Source organism: Phaenicophaeus curvirostris, chromosome 9, assembly GCF_032191515.1.
Source record: "Phaenicophaeus curvirostris isolate KB17595 chromosome 9, BPBGC_Pcur_1.0, whole genome shotgun sequence".
Lineage (NCBI taxonomy): Eukaryota > Metazoa > Chordata > Aves > Cuculiformes > Cuculidae > Phaenicophaeus > Phaenicophaeus curvirostris.
The window spans coordinates 926,829-948,877 of NC_091400.1; the positions used below are offsets into that span (position 1 = coordinate 926,829).

At 42.7% G+C, this 22,049-nt stretch overlaps 1 protein-coding gene across 5 annotated transcripts in view; it reads right to left on the reverse strand.

Moving 5' to 3' along the window:
• The window catches only part of COL17A1 (collagen type XVII alpha 1 chain), a 38,310-nt gene that overhangs the window by 15,406 nt on the left and 855 nt on the right, over positions 1-22,049 (reverse strand). For 3 of the 5 annotated variants that reach the window (XM_069863313.1, XM_069863316.1, XM_069863317.1), the window contains exons 2-29: positions 18,031-18,096; positions 17,270-17,314; positions 16,384-16,482; positions 14,920-15,057; positions 14,551-14,598; positions 13,960-13,995; positions 12,310-12,357; positions 11,764-11,907; positions 10,665-10,808; positions 9,849-9,920; positions 9,407-9,478; positions 8,967-9,032; positions 7,562-7,726; positions 7,218-7,307; positions 7,035-7,079; positions 6,276-6,446; positions 5,619-5,834; positions 5,117-5,155; positions 4,122-4,148; positions 3,616-3,642; positions 3,095-3,157; positions 2,829-2,933; positions 2,265-2,327; positions 1,605-1,640; positions 1,409-1,462; positions 1,026-1,061; positions 791-826; positions 339-401 (exon numbers count right to left, since the gene is read on the reverse strand). In XM_069863313.1, coding sequence (XP_069719414.1) covers positions 339-401; positions 791-826; positions 1,026-1,061; positions 1,409-1,462; positions 1,605-1,640; positions 2,265-2,327; positions 2,829-2,933; positions 3,095-3,157; positions 3,616-3,642; positions 4,122-4,148; positions 5,117-5,155; positions 5,619-5,834; positions 6,276-6,446; positions 7,035-7,079; positions 7,218-7,307; positions 7,562-7,726; positions 8,967-9,032; positions 9,407-9,478; positions 9,849-9,920; positions 10,665-10,808; positions 11,764-11,907; positions 12,310-12,357; positions 13,960-13,995; positions 14,551-14,598; positions 14,920-15,057; positions 16,384-16,482; positions 17,270-17,314; positions 18,031-18,085 — 2,203 coding nt within the window. In that variant the 5' untranslated portion in view covers positions 18,086-18,096. Of the gene's footprint in view, positions 1-338; positions 402-790; positions 827-1,025; positions 1,062-1,408; positions 1,463-1,604; positions 1,641-2,264; positions 2,328-2,828; positions 2,934-3,094; positions 3,158-3,615; positions 3,643-4,121; positions 4,149-5,116; positions 5,156-5,618; positions 5,835-6,275; positions 6,447-7,034; positions 7,080-7,217; positions 7,308-7,561; positions 7,727-8,966; positions 9,033-9,406; positions 9,479-9,848; positions 9,921-10,664; positions 10,809-11,763; positions 11,908-12,309; positions 12,358-13,959; positions 13,996-14,550; positions 14,599-14,919; positions 15,058-16,383; positions 16,483-17,269; positions 17,315-18,030; positions 18,131-22,049 lie in introns of all 5 variants that reach the window. The other 2 variants (XM_069863315.1, XM_069863314.1) reach the window with 2 other exon arrangements.

The following is a 22,049-nucleotide window of genomic DNA, read 5'->3' on the forward strand; positions in this document are numbered from 1 at the left end:
AAGATTGTTAGGGACTGCTGAAATAGTACCGCAGCTGCCCTGTCCTCCTACCAAGCAGGGCACAGCCCTAAACGTAAGACTGGCTTTTCATCATATTGCATCTGAAAGAAACCTTGGGTGCAGTTATTGAAGGTCCAGAAAACATTCATTTGAAACTTAAATCTGGGACATCTTTTCTGACTACATGAACTAATCTTAGGTATTCAGAGAAAAGACCTAGGATCACAACCCGTCTGATTCCACTCCAATGTCATTTCCTTGTCTGTGCTCGTAGAAACACACTCTGCGTGGAAATGACATTGCCCCACCTATCAACACAGCTGTTTTCTATTACCCACCTGCAGGTCCTTTAGCCCCTGGCTCTCCTGGAGGACCAGGCATTCCTCTTGCACCTTGTTCACCTTCAGCAAAACAGTATGAAAATGAATCAGATAAATTTTGGTGATGATACAGTTTATGACTATCAGGAATATTTGGGGTTTTGTAGTTAAAGAACAGTATTGACAGGATGTTCAGGCCTCATGATTCATGACTGGGCGTTACAAAAGCTCAAGTGATGTGAATACAGTGCTTGTGAGGGAGAATTTCCCTACAGCTAAATACAAAGATTGCTACCAAATTACTGGAATCAAGAATGGGATCTAGTTGTTTAAACATGAGTGCAAAAATAAAATCTCCTATAACAAAGAACATCATTATATGTTTTCAGAAAGCTAATTGGGATTGGCTGAACACTCAAAATATGCACATGTCTACGTAGGCTGTTACTCCAAGAAAAAAACACACTGACCTGTCATTCCACGAGCACCCTTCTCACCCTGATCACCTGTAGTACAAAAAAGGGAAGGATTCTGTGAGATTGTTTCATTGTAAAATGATTCCATCAAAGAAAATAAAATCTGCTTCTTGATAAGAGCACAGAAATAAAAGCCAAAGATGGATAGGATTAATACCTATGGACATTGTCCACATCTAGAGGAATCTAAAGAAATTATCCACAAAAGATATCTAATTGATCAACATACCTTTGGGTCCAGGGGCTCCAGCGACTCCTTTCTCACCTGAAAGATATATGGATAATTGACAAATAGTAAAAACAAGTCAGAAGGTAAAGGAGTTTCAAGGAAAATCATAAGGGAAATACAGATATTCTCTCAGAATGGAAATTCCTTTCCTTCAATACAGCTCCATCCACCCAACCAAATTTTCTCATCTGGACTGCTCTATCACCTCTGTGTCTCTTGCATTTCTCAAGACTTGCTTGCAGTCACTGACTAGGTTTAGTTCCTCCTCCCCTTTCCTCAGTCTTATGCTTTTCTTTGCCCCCAGCATCAAATGCTGAGACCAAGTCTGCTACTTAGAGCAGTACTAAAAAAGCACATCAGCTAGTGCTGCTGTAATTCCTTACCTTTAGCACCTGGGAGACCTGCTTCCCCTCTAAATCCTTGTAGGCCAGGAGGACCTGCAGGAAAACGAGATGGGGGTGTGTGTCTTAATGCATCCCACTTACGATTATTTATCACTGAAGAAAAACTATGAGAAGCTGTCACTGTTTTTGTTTTCTTTGGTCTCTAGATGCCACAGCAAAGGAATGCAGCACTCACCTGGTGGACCTTGTGGGCCTGGAGAACCCATCAGACCTGTGAATAAGGAACATGGATTCTCTTTTAGTAACACCAAAATTAGAAAATCTCTTTCAGTTTGCCCAACATCATCCACAATCCAACAAGTGTTTAGCAGATTAGAATTCTCCCAGCGGCTATAAGAATTTGCATCACTGGCATCCTCAAAACCAGGGCAACAAATCCACGCAACTTAGTTCTTGTGACATAGAAGAAGTGGTTCTCCCTAAAGGAAGGTAGAGAGACTCAGGCCTTCCATCTTGGCTGGGATAATGGGATCTGTGCTTCAGGTGGGACCCGTTTTGTTATAGTGTAATTTTTATTGCAGTCACATGGATTGTTGTAGCCTGTTAGGGATACGGAGTTTACCTTATTATTTCTGAAAGCAGAGAAAAATCATCTGGAAACATCACACATCTTAAAAACTGGTGTTTTGAGAAACTTCCCTGCCAATCTCCATTCTCAACAAAAATCTCCAACAATTTATTGCTCTAAAGGTTATGTGCACCTACCAAATTAAATTTTATCTAAAATGAGGACTATTAGTTCACATTTCTGATTACTACAGAGTAACGTAAGTGAAACAGGAAGGCTGGAGTGCTCATTTACTCCTATTTAGTCTGCTAGGTTCTTCATATTTACCTTTAAGGCCAGCAGGACCTGGAGGACCAGGTGGCCCTGGAGGACCTGGCTCACCAACAGCACCTGCAGGATAAACACATAAATAGATATAGCAGAATATTCTTGTAATCCTGTTTTTCCATTATCACACCTCCTGTTATCCTTTCTCTGGCAAGTATAATGAATAATCTGCTGGTCAGTTCAAAACACCCAAACAAGCATGCATTGCCAAAAAAATACAAACCCAAAACATCTCACTAGGCTTTAGTATGAGCAGCAAAATACACCCAGCTTTGGTGACTTGTATAACAGGGAAGATAACCTGGACATTAACTGCTTTTGGTTCTGCCAAACTCAAACCTGTCCATGACAGCTTCCAAACCAACACAATCCTTGTTTACCCATTGTAAGTCTGGCAAAAAAATGCCTTAGGCCAGATTTATCTGTGCTGAGGAATGTCTGAAATTAAATCTGAATTTGAATAATCATATTAAATTCTGTCTCTGAGGTGTTTTATAAATTGGGATGGAACTCTAATTTTCATCCATCTCCGCTTTATCCAAGAATGGGACACCCAGTTCCTACCTCTGTCTCCTTTTTCTCCAAATCCAGGTGGTCCAGGCTCCCCTCGAGGTCCTGGTAGTCCTTCTCGACCTCTTTGTCCCATGGGACCTTCCATGCCAGGATCACCTACAGGAAACAAATGCCTTGTAAAAAAAAAGTCTTTGTGGGAGGCAGTGGACAAAAGGATCCATGGCCACAGCCATGGGGGAAGGCAATGATCACACCAAGCATTCCCATGTCATGTGTCAATCAGTTGTGAGGGACAGAGCACCGATAGAGACACTTACCCATGCTGCCTTTCTGTCCTTTTGGTCCTTCTGGTCCTTGGTGTCCAATAGGACCAGGAATGCCTGGAAAGAAAAACACAACAAATGGTCAGAGTCCTTGTCTGCAAATAAGGGGAACCTGCCATGGGATTCCTCAGCTGAAGTAAAGAATATGTCACTTAGAAGGTGGGTATTTAAACAGGGATGTCTTTAGAAGAACACTCTACATATAAGATCACACAGGAGTTGAGCCAAGTACTCATGCAGCTGTGGGACTCTTTCAAAGGTAGGCTGGAATCTTCACACCCCCCAGTTAGGCATGTTTGACTAAGTGGAGGTTAAGCTGATGTCTTGCTTGTAAACAAGTCTCTGAGCAGTGTCTGTAGCCCAACACCAAGCTATTAACCAAGCGACCTGGTCTACGCTAAATATTGACTCGTCAGAAAACCCCTTTAAGTTAGGTTTGCAGTGCAAAATTTGTTCTTGCCTACAGTAATGTCACTAAATGCCCTCCTTCAAAGCCGAAATGTACTGCTGCTCACCTGGGACACCAGGAAGTCCTCGCTCTCCTGTAGAGAGAAAAGAAACAGACAGTCAGTGGGGAATAGGTCTTCCCTGTTTGTCACTTCAGCCAACCCTCAACCCCCGCAAAAAGGAGTTTATGTTCCTGGCATGTTTACAAGTTCTACCATGTCCAGCAATGCCATGTTGGCAGCCCTTGTATTTATGCAATAGATTGAATCATTTACACCACGCAAAATCCTCTGAAGCATTCTGATTAAACCAAGTAGAGTTTGGCTTCAGGAAGGACTTTCACCTAGGTGAAAGAATTTTCTAGATTCAAAGTGAGATCTGTTGTCTTTTCTCCTGTGAAATCTAAAATTGTCTTTGCCCAGAAGAAAAGCAAAAAAAAAAACCCCAACCATCACAACAGTATTGGAACTAAAGAATGCACCAGTCTCTTATCTAACTACTGGAGGCATAAAAATCCATTTGCCCTTCAACAGGCTGTTGATCTACCCAAGAAAGCAGGTAACTCCAGACTCACCTCTGGGACCTTGCATTCCCATGTCACCTGAGAAAAGAGGAAAAGAAAGTAAAATCAGGAGAAATCTTGGAGATATTTCCAATGATAACTCATTCATTTTGGTTTTCTAGTTGCTTTCCCACCTTTACTGAACCACGAAGGAATTTTAGTTGAACAGGGACGCTCACACTTGAATAGTGCAGGATCAGAAACATCCTGCCAGTGACAAACAGGATCTGGCCTTTCACACTGACACGATGTAAGACTGGGCCTCCTGCATTAGTTCTGCCTGGGATCAGACCCTCAACAGTTTACAGGGCAAACTAGCTCTGCACTCCAGCAGGAGCAGGGCAGTGATTGTCTCCTGGGACTTGGTGTCGATGAGGCCACACTGCAAATACTGGGTTCAGTTTGGGGCCTCTTGCTACAAGAAGGACATTGAGGTGCTGGAGTGTATGCTGAGAAGGCCAATGAAGATGGTGAAGGGTCTGGAGCACAAGTCTTATGAGGAGCAGCTGAAGAATCTGGGGCTGAGGGGAGACCTCATTGCTTTCTACAACTACTTGAAAGGAGGTTGTAGTGAGGAGGGTGTTGGTCATTTCTCCCAAGTAAAAAGCAATAGGATAAGAGGAAATGGCCTCAAGTTGTGCCAGGGGAGGTTTAGATTGGATATTGTAAAAATTTCTTCACTGGAAGGGTTGTCAAGCCTTGGAACGGGCTGCCCAGGGAAGTGGCTAAGTCACTATCCCTGGAGGTATCTAAACAATGGGTAGATGTCTGCTTAGGGACATGGTTTAGTGGTGAACTTGGCAGTGTTAAGTTTATGGTTGGACTTGATGATCCTAAAGGTCTTTTCCAACTTAAATGACTCTATGATTGTATGATTCCTTTTGTTCAAATATAACCTAGTTTTATCTTTCTCACTGCCAATTGCTCTTTGTGGCAACATCCAGATTGTTGTGCATTTCTAGAGCCAAGGAACTGGACAGGGGAACAGAAGGACTGTATGGCTATACCTTTCTGACCAGGTTCTCCTCTCTCCCCTCGGAAGTAGCCTGTAAGAGGAAGTGAAGGCTGTAAGAGTGCATTACACACCAGAATAGCTACTTGCTTCACGTACAGGTATTCTTCTATTTAAATTTTGAGGCTGCAGCTAGAACAGCCTGTCAAGCACAGCATGGATTTATAAGTAGAATTTTTTCAGCTAACTGGCTTTCTCAAATCCATGAAACTTCTGTAGCTGGGAGAATGTAGGTCCCTCCGTTCTTAACCTGTTTCCATCATCTGCTAAGCAGAAATAAATCACCTTTCCCTTGCTACCAAAAGTAGCATGAGAAATCAGCTGGGAGTTCATTTTTCTGTGTAGATCTATGTAGTTTTAAATGGAAGAACTCACTCTAGCAAATACAATACATGCTGTCACAAGACAGTTCTGGTCTTTAGGCCCTTGTCCAATCAAATCCTCCCCCACCCCTTAAATAGCATGGTCTCACGCAGCATCACAGACATTCTGCTTACCTCGTTCTATTTCCTTGTTCAGTCTGCTCTTCACCATCAACCAAACTGACTCATCATTTTCATAAGAGAAGGTTGAAGAGGGTGAAATACCATGAAGAAAGTCTACTCTTGAAGCATCCTTTTCTATTTTAAAATTCCCTTGGTTAGCTGCCAGGAGGCCACCATTGATTTGTTCCAGGTTTTCCACACGAGATTTCAGCTTTCTCACTTCTTCCGCTGGAAGGTTGAAGTAAAATGCTAGGGAACATGCTGCCACAGACGTACACCCAAAATACCTACTTCTAATAGCAGGGCCAAGGCAATGCTGTGTCAGATAGCTATGGCTAGGGAGTATTTTGGGATTGTGTCTTTTCTTCCTAACAGGGATATATGGAGTTTAAAGGACAACTACGGAATCTGTTGGTCTCTGAGAAGACCTCAGATCTCATTTTTCCTCTCCTACTCACCCCAAGACAATACAAGCTCTCATAAAATGGTTATGTTCCTTATCTATTCTTTTTGTCCACCTGCCACATCTTAGTGGCAGTCACCACCAAGCTGAATGTGCTCCTCCTCAATTTTCTGGCTTGATTTCTTTGACACTTGACCACTGCCAGCTTACATTCTCAGTTTGTCTTTTTACCCCATTCAACATTTTATTCCTCAGTTATTTCTTACCCAGAGCAATGAGTCCAAAAAGCAATCCAAGGAGAAGCAACCAGGCCAGAAGCAAACCCAGGAGCCATTTCCACCAGCTACAGCAGGAACCACAGGGACACCAGGATGGTGCTGATCCAACTGCACCCCCCGCAGATCCAACTGCACCCCCCATATCACCATTTCGTATTTCTGGAAGAAGAATGGGGCAGTCTCCAGGTTAATGAAGAGTTATTTGACTTCGGAGTCAAGAATCTCTTAGAACAAGGACACCAAGGCCTGATCCATTATACAAAAGCTAAGGAGAAAAATCTTTACACTCCACTCCACACACAGTGGGTATAATCCTAGTTTCTGTGGAACAGCATTCCCAACGGGAATTCCAACAGGGGACAACACTTAAGAGCATTTTAAAATAAAAACTGGGGAAATGTGATCCCCTTAGGGTCATTTTTTGTACAGTTTCGAGCAATAAATGGCAAGAATAGGCAGCATGGTCTGTCTGAGCTCTCTCCTCCCCATAACTCTGTCCTGGTAGCAGGATGCAGCTATCCAATTTCCCACAGCAATGAGTAAATACTTCCACTTATGCACAATCAAATCACTGGTACCAATTTCTTTGGTGCGTGCTCTGCTTATTGCAGACAGAGTAGCCTCCTGAACATTCCCTCCCTCTGATGTCATCTCACAGAGATCACTCCTGCCACTGAAGAACAACAGCCTTTTCATATATTGTGCTTTGGTGCCTCTTCCAAAGAAAGTCTGAATTTCACCACTTACCTGCATAAGTTGCTTTGTCCCTTGTTGGCACAGATTTTAGCCCTCCTGTTTTAAAAGAAGTAAAAGAGGTTTTAACAGTCTTTCTATGCATGATTATCTTAGAGCATGCACTAGAAAGGGGAAGGTAGTAGTGAAGGCAGAAGGACAAAGTTCTATGGCTCTTCCACAGAGATGAACTCTTACCATTTGCATCTGATTTTAGGCCAGTATCTGTAGCATAAGAGGAGGAAAATCCCTGCTTCTCTTTCTTCAAGGTGTCTTCTGCAAAGGAACCTATAAAGGAACCAAATATAATTAAAAACTTTACACCAGAAGTTCAACCAGACCTATCTTTTTTCCATTTGTAAAAGCCATATTTTTTATTGGGAAGACACAATAGCTCTGCTTGTTTGAACCAGATACAGTTTTTTGTTTTCAAAGTTCCTAGACATTAAGTTAGACATTAAGTTAACTCTGAACTCTCATCATGATCAGTCTCCATTTCTCTGCCCTCAGCATATCCACATGTCCTGAAGAAAAGGTGTTACCTCCATTAAGCCCAGTGGTAGAAGCACTAAAGACTTTGCCACTGTCCTTTGTCATGATCAAGAGCTCCATCTCCTTCTTTGCTGGAGAATTGTCCTTCTCCACCAGCAAGAACTTGCAGTCTTTGCGCAGAATGTCATCTCCTTGGGAGCTCAAAATAGTTCCTCCTAGAATATTGGTAAAGGATGGGAAAAAGGAGGAGTGAGTGTGGTCCTGTTATGATTAGTAGTCCCCACTGCTATAAACACTCAATAAAAGACACATTGGTCGCTGAAGCTAAGAGGTCAGTTCTGTGTGTCATTAGATCTCTTTAGAGATGTGTATTTCACAAGCAGGGAAGCAACTTCTGCCAGAAATGGAGGGCATCTGGAATTCAATCACACATAGAAATGATATGCTCAATGACCTTGTTGCTTCTCCAACACATTTACTACAGAATTGTAGAAACTTAGTTTGAGAGAGACTCTGAGTGTCATCAGAGCCAGCACAGCTCAAGGAGGAGCACCCTTAGCAGACCTACTCTGTCAAGCACAAAGCACTCCATATCCCTGGGAGCCAGGCACGGTCATGAGGCATTGAATTCTGGCTTACTAAGGCTGGGCATACGCCAAACAAGGCTCAAAAATGTTAGTGCAGTTACTCATACGCCAATAGGCAGCATCAAACATGCCTGGAATGGTGTACAAATCTGAATTTGCACACAAAATGATACAATACAAGATATCAGAATGGCATTATTCCATTACTATAGCACAAACCTGGAGTAAACCTGTACTAGAAATTTTATCATAACTTCTGTGGTATTTACATATAGTTTTAAGCTTCATCTTTAGGAGGCTTGGTTACAAAAGAAACTTGGCTTCTTTCACAAACACACAAAAAAGACTAATTTACAGCTTTCAGAGTTGCTGAGAAAAGCTGGAAAAGATGAGTCCCAGCTGTTCAAGGATGTTAGGACAGCAGAAAGGCCTCAACTTCTCTCATTAAAAAAAATAAACGTGATCATGTATAAGTCAATTCATTGATTTTTGTGTGGCTGAGGCTGATACATAAATGATGTTTAAGAGCAACCTTGAAAATGTTTTGTCTTCAAATGAAGCACAATTTCACACATGTGGCCTTCTATCCAGTTACTTACCTATTGAGCAAAACCAACAGCAATTAAAACATCAAAGTTACCAAAGAATGGGGTAGATCCAAATCAGACCAGCTCATTTGCTTACTCTTACCTTCTGCCTCATTTGCTTTCTTTTCAGAAAGTTACTGATGGGAGACTTGGCTAGTGACGAGCCACGCTCCTGAGGAGCCAAGTGTAAGAGTCACTCAGCTGGCTGAATCTCTAACTTGTTTTTATCATGATATGCTTGTACAAGGCTATGCCTGAACAATTGTGAATGGCACGCTCACCTGCTGAGGCAGACACACCAGTACTTGCTGCGGTGTTGCTCTGAGAAGTGTTCTTCACCCCATATGCTGCAACAAAAACACTCGAGAATTAAAGAGAGGAAGGATAACACAGTATCTACACACAGCAACCTTGGACCGCACACCATTTCAAAATCCTTTTCTCATTCATTCTAGGACAACTCAAACAAACAAGGGCTTCCCCAACAAGCAAATTTCTAGTGCTTACATAGGCACTGGGAGCTGTTCCTGCACATGCTCATGCTAAACATAGGAAATGCTCCTCAATATCCCCTCATACCACACTGCTCCACACAAGAAGATAGTAATGAAGAAGCCTCCGTTAATATAAACTTTCTAGTCACTATAAAAAAGCCAGAAGGCAGCACACACTGGGCTTACACACACCCTCACACATTCTCTGGGCTTAAATTGTTTCTGACCTGCAGAGGCTGCAGTAGCATTCTGGGTGAGGGTTGAAGAGCCTGGAGACAGGTTGTTTTGAACTCCAAACACTGCAAAGAAAACACATTGCAATGGAGGTTGTAGGAGGTGGGTAGGTGGTATTCTGGCTTATAAAATGCTTGGGTTTTTTTCCTTAGATCACTTTGCTGTGTAAGTTATTGTTGGCCCAGGACAATAGTGGTGATCATTTTAAAACGTTATTTCAAGTTAGATTGCGAGGCCACTCTCATGGCTGCATGGACGCTTCTGCAGGCCAGGCTCTTGGAAGAAAGGTAAATTCAGAACACTGGCTTGGTCTGACTAAGGGAAATTTGACACACAAAGTACTGTCCAGAGAGAAGCAAATGGCTTGGAAGGTGGCACCGTTGCTGCCAGAATCAGTGTGGTCAAAGCATGAAAGGAAGAGGAGAGAAATCTGACCTGTTGAGGAGGTGCTCAAGCCTGTGTTCAAAGTATGATTGCTGGGAGCCAGGTTGTTTGGAACAGCAAAAACTGCAAAAAGAGGAAGTAAAATGTTTTTACTTTTCTAGAATTGGAAATCCAGCACCTGAAGGTCAGCGGTACAGCCACAGAAATTAAGAGATGATCACTTGGAAATGAAATGAGTGAAAATGCACGAAACTTGCACAGAGGAAAAATCTTGAAAATTGTGACACAAACCCGCTCTTTTACTGAACTGACAAAGGGGAAAAAATCCTACATCAGAGAAGCTGCAGTCATGAGACAGTAAGAGAAAAGAAAGCTTTTATTAGTATGCTATTGTAAAGCTTACAATGTTTTCTCACTGCAGCTGGGAAATGCAATATCGCTGGCATTGGGAAGTAGGTCTTACAAGATACAAGCGCACTCAACAGTTACTGGTTACGTCTTTAGTGCATGGGGACTAAAAGGGTTAGGGCTAGTTGTTCTTACAATGGGCCAGGATAATCCAATGATAACAAGAGTCTAAAACTAGTTTTGATAGGGAATGTGAGCCTGACCTCATTAATGAAACTATCATCAAAGTTTAGTGACAGATTAGACAGTCAACAGATCCTCATGGAGACAGATTTTCAAATACAGTTTAGAAGCAGAAAGTATCAAGATACAGAAAGTCAGAGAAAATTCAAGCACATCTTCTGCCATCTCGATCCTTCCATCATTTTAGTTCTTGCTGTGCAAAAAGAAACACTGCTGTTGACCCAGTTTAGGGATGGAGCTTACAGCTTTCAAGTCTGGGCCATTCAGAGAGCATACCTGATCCTGTAGAGTGAGACATAGCATTGATCAAAGAAGAGCTATTTTGGTATCCACCAAGAGAAGACCTAGCAGGCAGAGTGGAGGACCACATGTAAGAAGGGAGGGCAGTATTCAGTATGGTTGTATCATACGTCCCCGACACTGTAAAAGAACCAAGCACAAGTGTATTTTAATGAGACCGGCACGCATTGTAGGTTTCTATGGCAAATAACTTATCAGCCTTAAATTTCAGCCTTGTGGAGTCAACACAATGACTCCAGATTAATATACTATAACTGATCTCAATCTCCAGCTGATTACAGCCCATCTGAATGTTAACCAATGGAATAAAGATTGACCTGATAGCACAATCATCCACAAAACAACTTGAAGAGGTGCTTGTAGGTGCTGTGATACCAGAATAAAAAGCTTTGGCCTGCCACTCTGTTAATAAATCATCCTGGGCCACAAGGCATATGAGGTTTGCTTCCCACATGTGGCTCTGACTGGTTTGCTAATGTGTTGCACTAAAATCCCCAGTTTTAGACAGGATTTGAGCCATGTGCAAGAAAAAAGGTATTCCTTGTTCCTAGATATTGGTGGAGGACAGTGGAATGAATGTGAATACCACTGCCTCAAGCACTGTGATGAGGCTTAAAAATAATACAAGTGGGTTATATTATTTTATGTACCACTTCTATTATTATCATCTTCTAGTGATCTCCGAACCATGTGGCGTGGCGAACAAATAAAACACTGATCCAGATTTTGTCTTCAGTACTATGTCCATCTTGCTTGGAGATAAGAGATTATATTGCTCTAAGACATTTTTGCTTAGAGCTCTTTTCTCTGCCAGAAGCACCTCTGAAGTAAAACTGGTAGCAGCAGGAACTGGCTTATTTTTACAGAAAGCCATGAGAAAGCTACCTTAGTTGGCTCCTGTTAGGGCAACATCTGGACAGCCCTCTAGCATTCTGACCCTTTTTCTGCATTGCCACCACTTGTCTGGGACAGAGATCAGGCATTCTTACTAAGATGTTCTTAGCAGCTGGGTATTTTTTATGGCAAATAATGTTTGGAATGGCTCCAGCATTGCTAACCATCCTCTGCCAAGTACCTGACTGAGAGCTCTCTGTAACCATCTTGGTCTCCACCACAGCCTTTTTTGGTATCGGGAGCGTACTTGACGGTGATCGAGTAGGGCTGCAGCTGGCTGATCGGCTTCCTTTCAGCAAACGTTTCACATCATCCAACTCTGTCCCTGGCAGGAAAAGCAAGTGTTCAGACTCACCCAAAAGCCATTGTTTCATTGATCTGTAATCTTGCTCCAGCTAAACCATTCAGTGGAATTTACCTGTGACTGTGAAGACGTACTTTCTAGGGGTTCCTTCTAGGGGTGCCACTTACTTAACAACAAAGCTTTAGGGCCTCATTTCTGGGTCTAAGTGCAACTACATCCTTACAAGACCACCACCTAACGCACAGCATGCTTTCTTGTTCAGAGAGGAGAGACAAATGAACATTCTTAACAGGAAAAAAAGAATGACATGCTTCTATCTGTCATCATGAAGACAGGTCCCCAGAGACACTGCAGACATACCCAGAGCAACAACACCCTCTCTCTTATACCTGATCCCCCTAGAATAAGAACCATGGCACTTACATCTGCCAGAGGGAGAAGCACTCTGCAGCCGGACTCGTATTTCACTCTCTGGGAAAAGAAAAAGCGGATCATGAATATGGAGTAAGAAGCATTTGTGCCCTGGGCTGGGAATGAATCTTTAGGATGAAGTGAATTCCTTCCTTCTTGCGGCCTATGATCCATCCTGCTGTCTTGCTGCTTGATCTGAGCAACACTCATGGCCCACATGAATTGTTCATAAATTGGTTTGGGTGACTTTTTGTTTTGGAGTCACATTTTGTTACTTTTAATTCCAGAGAGCTCTGTTTTACTCATTGAGGGCCTCTGTTGAAGTCAGTAACACTGTTACTGCCAGACATGTAAGGCCTAATTATGCAGTCTTCAATCACATTGATACTCCCATTCATCACAATTATCATTATTATTGTCCTTCTGAACAAAAACCTAGAGAGCCAAAAGAAGCTTATTAAATACACAAATTCCCTACTACTTTTTGGGTGAAATTCACACTCTCATCTCTACAATGGGCTGCATGATTTAGTCTCTTACAACCTGGTAACTTCTCTTTCTGTTCACTTAAAACCAGGTCAGTTTTAAGCCAGTATTCTCACTAGGTACTCAATTTTATTACTGACTTTTACTGTCCAACACGAGAGACTATAGAGTTAATGTGATTTGGTCAGGACAAGCCTTTACGCTTGCTACCTACAAGCAAACTGGCCAGCCAGGACATGTGATACATGCTCTTCAAGATGAAATCTGACCGTGTATGTGCTATAAAAGAAACACTAGCTTTGGCATTCATGTGAAAAAGCTGATGGATTGGAATTATTTGCTGAAGTAATATGAGAAGCTGGACCTGATTCTCTGTGGAGTCTGTTTTATTATGTATGGCCTAGTTCTGCTAGGAGACCAGGTATGTAGTGTGCTAGAGGAGACTATGAAGATCTGAGATAGAATAACTGGTAACTGTGACACTCTCCAAAAGGAGGATGCAAGAGCACACTTGGATTTATATCCAATGCTAAAATTAACTCGGATGAGGTGACATTATAGTTTCTTCTTCAAGCAGCTGGGAACAATATTACATTCTTACAGAGCAATATAATCCTGCTTTCCTCCACGCTATAAATAAATTATTAGAAGAGCTGAATGATTTAAACAATGCAGACCTCTACAGAGAGCGGGCCAAACAGACCACAGCAAGTCCATAATTTCCTTGCCATCTCCTGGCTACCAGCATAAGATCATTTCAGGGTATGGCCTTACGGTTTGTAAGACAAATTGCAGTAGGAAGAACGTGAATACAATTACTGTAAATATGTCAGAAGCAAGCAACAGCACGTGGGTGGACTGACTTTATGCTAGTAAACAGATAAAATGGAAGACTGTGTCCTGAGCCCTCAGATGTCCAGGTCCCAAGTAGATCCTTCTTTCTGATACAGTCCAAGCCACCATGACCTTCACTAGAGTCAATTTTTACATCAAGCTTCTTTAAGCAATTGCTCATCGATAAATGGTTCACATCTGTAGTGCTGTAAATCCATGTACCTTGTCTTACTGCTCTACACTTAAACTGGTTTATTCCAGCTAAGGAATAGGTCCATTTGACACACCCTGAATCATATTGAAGCAAACAAAGAGAGCTTCTAAAAGAGTAGCATCACTTACCTCGACTTTGGCTTCTCCCTCTTGTGGAGGCAGATGCTGTGAACAGCAAAGGGAGAAAAGCAATATTAGGCTCCACTGCCTGTGATATCTCTAAAAATGAACACATGGATCTTGCTCAGAGTGCTCAGATTCTGACAGTAACCTTCTTTACTTGGGGCACAGCTTGGGGAATTGAACCTTAGAGTTCTTAACAGCTCCCCATTAGACCACAAGATATCTTAAAGATTAAGTAGCACCATTAGAATTTCTGGACCAACTGCTGCTCCTTTTTGCATTCATAAATGTTCACAGATGGTGATCTCCCATTTCAAAGGGGGCAAAAGGAAACTATTAGACCTGTTTACCCACCGACCAAGGCTGGACACTGAGAAACTCTGCCTCCTCTCTGAGGCAGAAAGACTCCCTGACCATATTGTTTCACTCTGCACTCCCAAATAACTCCTCCAAAGTCATGGACCTGCCCTGGCTGCCCAAAACAGAGGTAGCATAGGTAGAACAAGACACAGCAAAGTGCAAAACAATGCCACTGTAGTCATCAACCCACATGACCTTGCCATAATGTTCAGAAGAACAGCTCTAAAAAGAACATACCACACTCTTTTCTGGGAAACTCAGGAGAGGAGTTGGCACTGGAGCTTCCTGCAAAGAACAGAAAGGTGTTCATTAATACTTTGCACAAGATCATTAAAAGCTGTCAAAACATGTCTTCTTTTTAAAAAGAGAGCTATGTAAGATTACATGAAAGAGCTGCTAATGTCTTTCAACAAAAGTATGTCACAACTCCTTTTGGGAATGAGCATTACTATAAATAGGACTTTATCATTAAAATGTGTCCCTGATGGCTTATTTCCTAGCAAGACTACGATGGGATTCTTGCGTTATTTAGGGCAATCCTTCATTAATGCAACCTCAGAGTGCACTAGACATTGCCTCCTTTCTATATGACAGGTTCTGTGATACCTTCATATGTTGCATGGCGGTTGACATAGGTTTTTCTTTCAAATGTTGAACCAGGTGATTTGGTGAGAGTAGAACTGGGAGAATGGGCTTGTCTGTAGCCAGAGGATGATGACGTTGAATTCAGTCTACCACTTCCACCTATAGGTAAAACAAAACGCCCACAGCAAATTAAAGATATGCCCTGGATGCACACTCTAGATATCCTGGGTGCTTTATGTTACCATCTTCTGAGCTGGACAAATTTGCATTGGTATCTCACAAATAGAGATGCGCAAGAACCACATTTCAGTCCAAGCCTGACTGCCCTCAGCATTCAGCACAGAGAGGAGTGTTGGTTATCTCTGTGGTTTCAAAATAAGTCTTGTCAACAATATATATGGCAAAAGGTTTTGGCCTAGGGGGATAAATGAGCCATCTCCCCTGAGCAGGAATAAAGCCGGCTCTAGATGATGCTAGGTTTTGGTTTGTATACAGATCCACTTGTAAACTCAAGTGGTATATGGCACAGGCCACAAAAACTGTAAGACTGTTAAGTCAAAGTCAGTCATACTCCACAAACTGAAAAGAAATAATAAGGAAGACTGCAATCCTTCAGTTGTCTGAGTCTGCAGGGCTGGGTTCAGTTCTCAGGCTGGTGCCAGTGCAGACAATTAGACTGACATCTTCACTTGAGTTGCTTCACATCTTCCCTGAGGCAAAACGATTCCACACTCTGGCCTTTAATCGGTGTGGAGGCGTCTTCAGATCTATTGGGTATGGCTAATTCTCCTGCTGAGCTTCCAAACCGCACTTCATTCCTTTTGGTTTGTCAGCTGTTTTAGAACACTGAGGATGTTTTCAACAAGGATAGTTATACAGTCTGTCCCACTGGGAACAGAGAGCAGGGTATGCCAGAAACCTGGTTAGGGAGCTTATTCTTCAGAAACCTTTGCTAAGACAATATAATAGCTGGGCAAAGAATGCTGTTAGAGAAGCACCTTTTTTTGTGGAGTAGACAGCACACACTGATTTAGCATGTCCAGAAAATCTGTCAGACTGTTCAATGTGCTAAAGCCATGGACACATGCACACAATAAAATATTTTCTAGAAAATTCTGTAATAATATTCTATCTCCAGCAACATCAACAAAAAGATTAACCAAGGCTATCTTTTGAACAAAAGCAGTCAGAAAGTTCGTAATTTGGAAATCATGAAAGAAGGGAAATTTGGTTTCTGAATGACTTCTTAACAACAGCTGGGATAGCATTTTTTTGTTGTTATTCTCTGGAAATCAATTTTTCTCTGTGGAAGATGGAAATTCAGGTAAAGACTACCTTTGCTTTGAGCAGTTGCCACTTCCACTTTCCTAAATCCCGTTTTCCTTATTTCTGCCTCATCTTACTTCCCTACCCTGAATCTCTCCTCGGACCACTTATGCTGCCATTCTCTCTGTTTCCTCACTCTACAATGTCTTCATTCCTTACTTGAAGTCACGTAGCTGCTGCTATGGGTGTAAGACCTCTTTTCCACTCCACTCCCTCCAGTGTGGGATGATGTTTTGAGCCCACTGCTGCTCCCTCCTTCTGGAAGAGATGAACACAAAATGAGACAGTCTTCCAGGATAAAAAATGAGAAAAGACACTGCAAAACAAGGCAGGGGCTACCCAAAGCTGTCCTCACACTCAGTTACAGGTGTAGCTTCATGTCTGGCCAGATATTAGAACTGTTGAAAAGTGTCTTGGCAAAGCAGATAAGCATTCAAGCTGCAGATCCAGCAGATCTGTACTCAAGTTTTGCTCCATTTATGCACTGAAGGATGCTCCTGTTAACCCTCATCATAAATAAGATAGAGTGATTCCTTTCCAACACAGCTGCAGTGAGCTAATTAAGAATGTGGTGGCATAAAGAGCATGGAGGATCCTCCCCTACATGTTGCACAGAGGTAGAAATCACCCATAACATCAGAAATTAGCCAAAGAGATTCACTCACTGTTGTCAGCTGGTAAGATGACATAGAAATTCACCACAGCCCCGCCAGTGGAGGCTGCAGACCCATCAGTTTTGACCCTTGTCCCCAAAAGACAGTCACAGACTCTATATCTGGGCTTGAGCCCTTGGAGAGTTTGCCCTACTAGTCTTAGAGGACTGTGCAGCTTTTTTTCTAACAATACACAGACAGCTCCCTACACACTGTTCCTTCTCTCCACTAACAAGTATTACCAGAGAGGCATTTCTGAAAATAGCTTCTCTTTGGGTTTTTCCACACCGAGATCTGCTGTACCCAGAGATTTATGAAAATAATGGAGTCAAAGACCATGGAGGGGCACAGAACATTAAGCAGAAGTACTGTAATGACTGACAATTACTTACTGGGTGGTAAGGACGTCAGTCTTGTGGTTACAGTCTCTGTAATAACTGAGGAAAGAAAAAGGTGCAGAAGTAATGACATGTTAATATAGTCAAACAAGATCCATATTCTACTGCATTTCCATGCAAAAGTGTGACTCTTTCAAAGATGATCGACTCATTTAAAGAACAGTTCCTTAAGACCACGCTGCTGGGGGGCTGTAGGCTCATTAGCTCACAACACTGCGTGTTTGTTTGCAAGCATTTCTCACTCTACAGTAAGAAAGAATATCACTGTCATAAAAGACTTTTTTACAAACTCCCTGTAAAACATGGAAGTACCTGGCACTTCTGAACTACAGCTCTTGCTGTAAGAGCAAAGCCCTTGGTCAGACTGCTTACAAGCTTCCTACTAGCTAATTCCCATAATGCCAGCAGGAAACATCATCTATTTTACACATGGCCAAAAAAGATATCTAAAGGACATTTTCTAGGCCACAGAGGGCATTGATATCAGAGGTATGAGGAGAATCCAAATATCTGCACTACTGGCTGGAAATGTTACCACAGAGAACAATCTCTGTGGTTAAACAATCAGGTCATTCTACGTGTTTCTAAATGTCTGATGTTGGTCCATTCTGTTCGTTGTTCTGACTTCAACAGAGACCAGGGACAGGTGCAGGATTTAGTTCTGCTGTGGTCAGCATTCAATCCCTTACAAAGCTGGGCATCCACTTGTGAAATTCTTGTTATGTGACATAAAAATGAAATAAAGTTCTCCTTACGTCTTTCAGTAACTTCTGATCCATCTTGCCTCGTTTTCTTTGTTACAGAATCCATACCATTGCCACCTGCAGGGAAAGCAGAGAGGCTGCACTCAGAGCTCTGTGAACAGAAGGAGATGACAACAGTTCCCCATAAGTCCCACCACTTTTCTCCATTCATCTGGGGACTAGATTGCCCAGATGACATCTATGCCAGGGATTTTACAGTGCCTTTCCAGAGCCACGTGAGTCTTACTAACAGACCAGCACCACTTGCCTACAAAGCTGGATGCTGCACAACAAAGAGCTGAAACAGACGGAGGGGTTGTAAAGTCAACAGGTGAAACAGGGGCAATTGAAGCAAATCCACTCAGTGCTGGAAGTTTAGACCTGGATTTATATCTAGACCTTGTGGCACTACACTGTGGTCTCCAGATGTGCCCCTACAAAGGCTTAATCAAAACAAAGGATCCAAACATCACTCCTCCATGTCTGCTCTGGGCTGGACACAACAGAGCAGTATTAGAAACACAGTCAGTTGCAGGAGTAAGCTACCTCTACCATTCCAGTACTGCCAGAAAACCTAGGAAGAGATACTTTTCAACATGATGCACTTTCAACAGTAAAATTGTGCATTCTTAGCATACATTGATGATAAAGCTCTAGCATCCACTTTAGTGAAGCACAAAAACACTGGGGTACCTTTCAACCAGCTATTTTTGGCAGCAAGGAACTTATGGTAGAAAGCGCTCTATCTTGCTTTACAGGTAGAGCAGAGGTTTGGTGGTGCTGCCTGTGGCTATGGAATCTGATCTAATCTAAATGTCATCTCAGGTCAGTACACACAGCATTGGAACCACTGTTGTGAACCTTGTGCATACTTTTCTTCATGACTTGGATCACTCTCTAGTCAAAATCACAATCCTTAGCAGACGTATGACTGCCAAGGAAGGAATACCACAAAGAAATGTTGTGATTGTGGAAAAAAAAATCAGCTAAAAAGGAAAACACTTCTGGCAAAATGAAATACACAGTTGCTCACTCCTATTCTCTCTAAGAACATTCCATCTTGTGTAGCCACAAGCAATGAGGAGAAAGAGATTTTAATGTGTACACAAGGTGATACTAAGCCCTAACTCTCCACTGGATTTGAAAACTCCTTAGAACTGAAGGCTCAGCCACACCAAAAACTACACGCACAGCAGGCTGAGTCTTAAAAAAAAGCTTTGTGCAAAATTCCTTCCAAGTTCTGGAGCTCGAAGCAGAACCCAAGACTGTGCCCTCCAATTGAGACACCATTTGAGTTTGATCCTCATGATTCCACTTACCCATCTGCAAAGTGTCTACCAAGTAGCCCCTTTACTGTTTGTTACACTTGTACTGCTCATGCATAAATAAAAACACAAGCCAGGATGCAACAGAGAATCTGCAGGAATATCTGAAGTTCAGATTCCATTTTGCCTCTGAGCAGCTCCTGCTATTCCCAGAGCTGAGGGACAGTGACATTATCACTGATACTATCAGTGAAACCACTTCAGTCTCCTATTGCAGACACAGCTGAACTTTGCAGAGAGCACCCATACTGCCCACAGCCCTCACTCTCTGCACCTCAGGCACTGGGCTTGGCTGAACAGCCCTCTAAGTGGGGTTCCAGTGGCCACATCCAAGCCCTTACCCAACCCTGGCAGCAGATACCACCCAAACCTTATAGCGCCTGCTAACACTGGGGATTTCCAAGGGATTATCCAGGACACTGATTCCAAGGCATATGCAAGACCTATGTGTGTTAGGAGAGTTCCTCCTCCAGCAGCATGACAGGCCCCTGTGCAAAGGAAGGATTCCTGGTCATGCACTCCAAGGAAAGGCAGCATCTCTGGTATCCTTATGGCATCAACAGTGGAAGCACCTTTCAAGCTCCTTCCCTAAAAACAGACGCTGGAAGCTGTTGTCTAGATGTCAGCAGTGTTGGCTTTGCCAGTGTTTTTGGCAGGGAACACAGCTTTACATTTGGAAACTGCTTTTGTACTGCTTTATAGCCCCAGAACTCCACTTCCTTTCGGCTACTGGGAACAGAGCTGGTTATGGATGCTGGAAGAGGCCAGCAGCACCATGATGTGAATGCATCTTCTGCCTTCTCTTGAGAAAGGGGAATATCTTGTTCTGATACCAATCCAAAAAAAAAGAGGTTAAAAAAGAGGTTAAACCACATCTTTGGAGCCATACATGCCACTACAGCTGATCTACATGGCATGTGTGTTTGCCACGTGAAAGCAAAACCAGCCCAGGCTCCAGCAGGCTGACTGAGCTGGATATCCATCAACTGCCAGGACTGACTAATTTCACCAGCTCCTATCTAGATTCACAAAGACATAGCTGCAGGCTATGTCTGTGGCAAAGTAATAGCACTGTTGAATCAGAGAAGCCATCTACAATTCTCTCTGAGCAACAAGCAGGAACTTGTGAAGTGGAATCATTCATACAGCGCAGGTATCATAAGACAGGGCAACCCTAGGGCTGTTTAACACAAGCTCAAGGGTTGCAGTGTGCTTGTGGCACCCACAAAACCAGGGAACTTGTAGACATCAATGGTACGAGGGACCAAGCGAGGTCCAGCCTGCCACAACTACAACACTGCTTCTTCTCTGTACAGCACTGAAAAGAAGGATAGTAACAGCAGCTCAGGTTTGCAAGGCATGCTTAGATCTGTGCTTTCTCCATAAGCCCAACTCTGCAGAGTGCCTCCTGCGCCTCATTCCACCTGCCTGTGGTGCAGCACACTGGCAAGGAAGCTAAACCAGTCTGAGATGGGACATTCAAAATCCTCTTACTGTTTTAGAAATCAGGTATTGTGTGCAATGGTAAGGAAGTTTATTACAGACATTTTCAAAGGGGAGGAGAATGGCCACAAAGACATATTTTAATAGAAAAATGAAAGCTAGAACATTTCAGATTCTTTTATCCTTCCACAATGTCCTTCCAGTTTTCATGCCAGAATGCTGTTAGACTCTCGCAGCACATCCTTTCAGCTCTCCTCCCTCCATTAATGAGGCTCCTGCTGTGAGACGCTCCACTAGGAGAAAGAGGCACCAGCAGGTGCTGAGATTGTCTATAATATTTAATGTCAGTGGAACCCTTTGATCATGAATACTCTGAGATTCAGTAGATATCTCCAAACCATGTCACAGAATATGTTAAAAGAAAATGCCATGGCTCCCATCACATTAAATGTCTCTTCCTCTTAACAAAGCCTTTCAGGTGCCACTGTCCTGGGACTAGTAGAACTGGTTCAAAACCAGCCAATTATCTCTCTTTTACCCTGCAGTCTAGGAATCTGACCTTCTCATTCTGCTTTAAATGCTGTTCCTTTCCAGTCATTCTATCAAAACCAACAAAAGTCAGAACTGAATCAACGAAATCATGCTTCCAAATCTGCTCATTTTGTAGACTCACTGAAATGATGCTAATGCCAGAGAAGCAAGTTAGGTGACCAACTAAAGGCTGGATGTGCTGCAGGAACTAAATTCTGCTCTGCCCACAACCTGTCCTGGCTTCTTTGACACCAGTATGTGCTCATTTCCCAGAGTACAAGCAGGAGCACTGCCCAGACTGCACTCTGCACTGCCAAGTACCTTTCTTTCAAAACTTTGTCCTCACTGTGCCTACTTAATAGTGCTGCCCAAAGAGAAACAGCCTAAACCGAGGGCCATTCTGACCTGCTCAAGCTTCTTGACTCTGGCACAGAAAGGGAGACAAACAATCTGGGCTTATACAAAAAATATTTGCAGAACAGGGAAGTGCTGTTGTCACCATTTCACAGGCAAAGAAACAAGTCACAGAAGGACAAGTAACTTCTCCTAAGTCACTCTCCAAATCAGTCCAAAGACAGAAGAAAGCAAATCTTTTACCTGCTGCCACTATACTCAAATTGCTACACCTGCTGAAGAAAGGATTCAAATTGATTCTCAGATCAGACTTCTCTGATTTATTGTGACCAAGCTTAAAACTACCTTACAGTACCTCCTAATCTTCTATGACAAAAA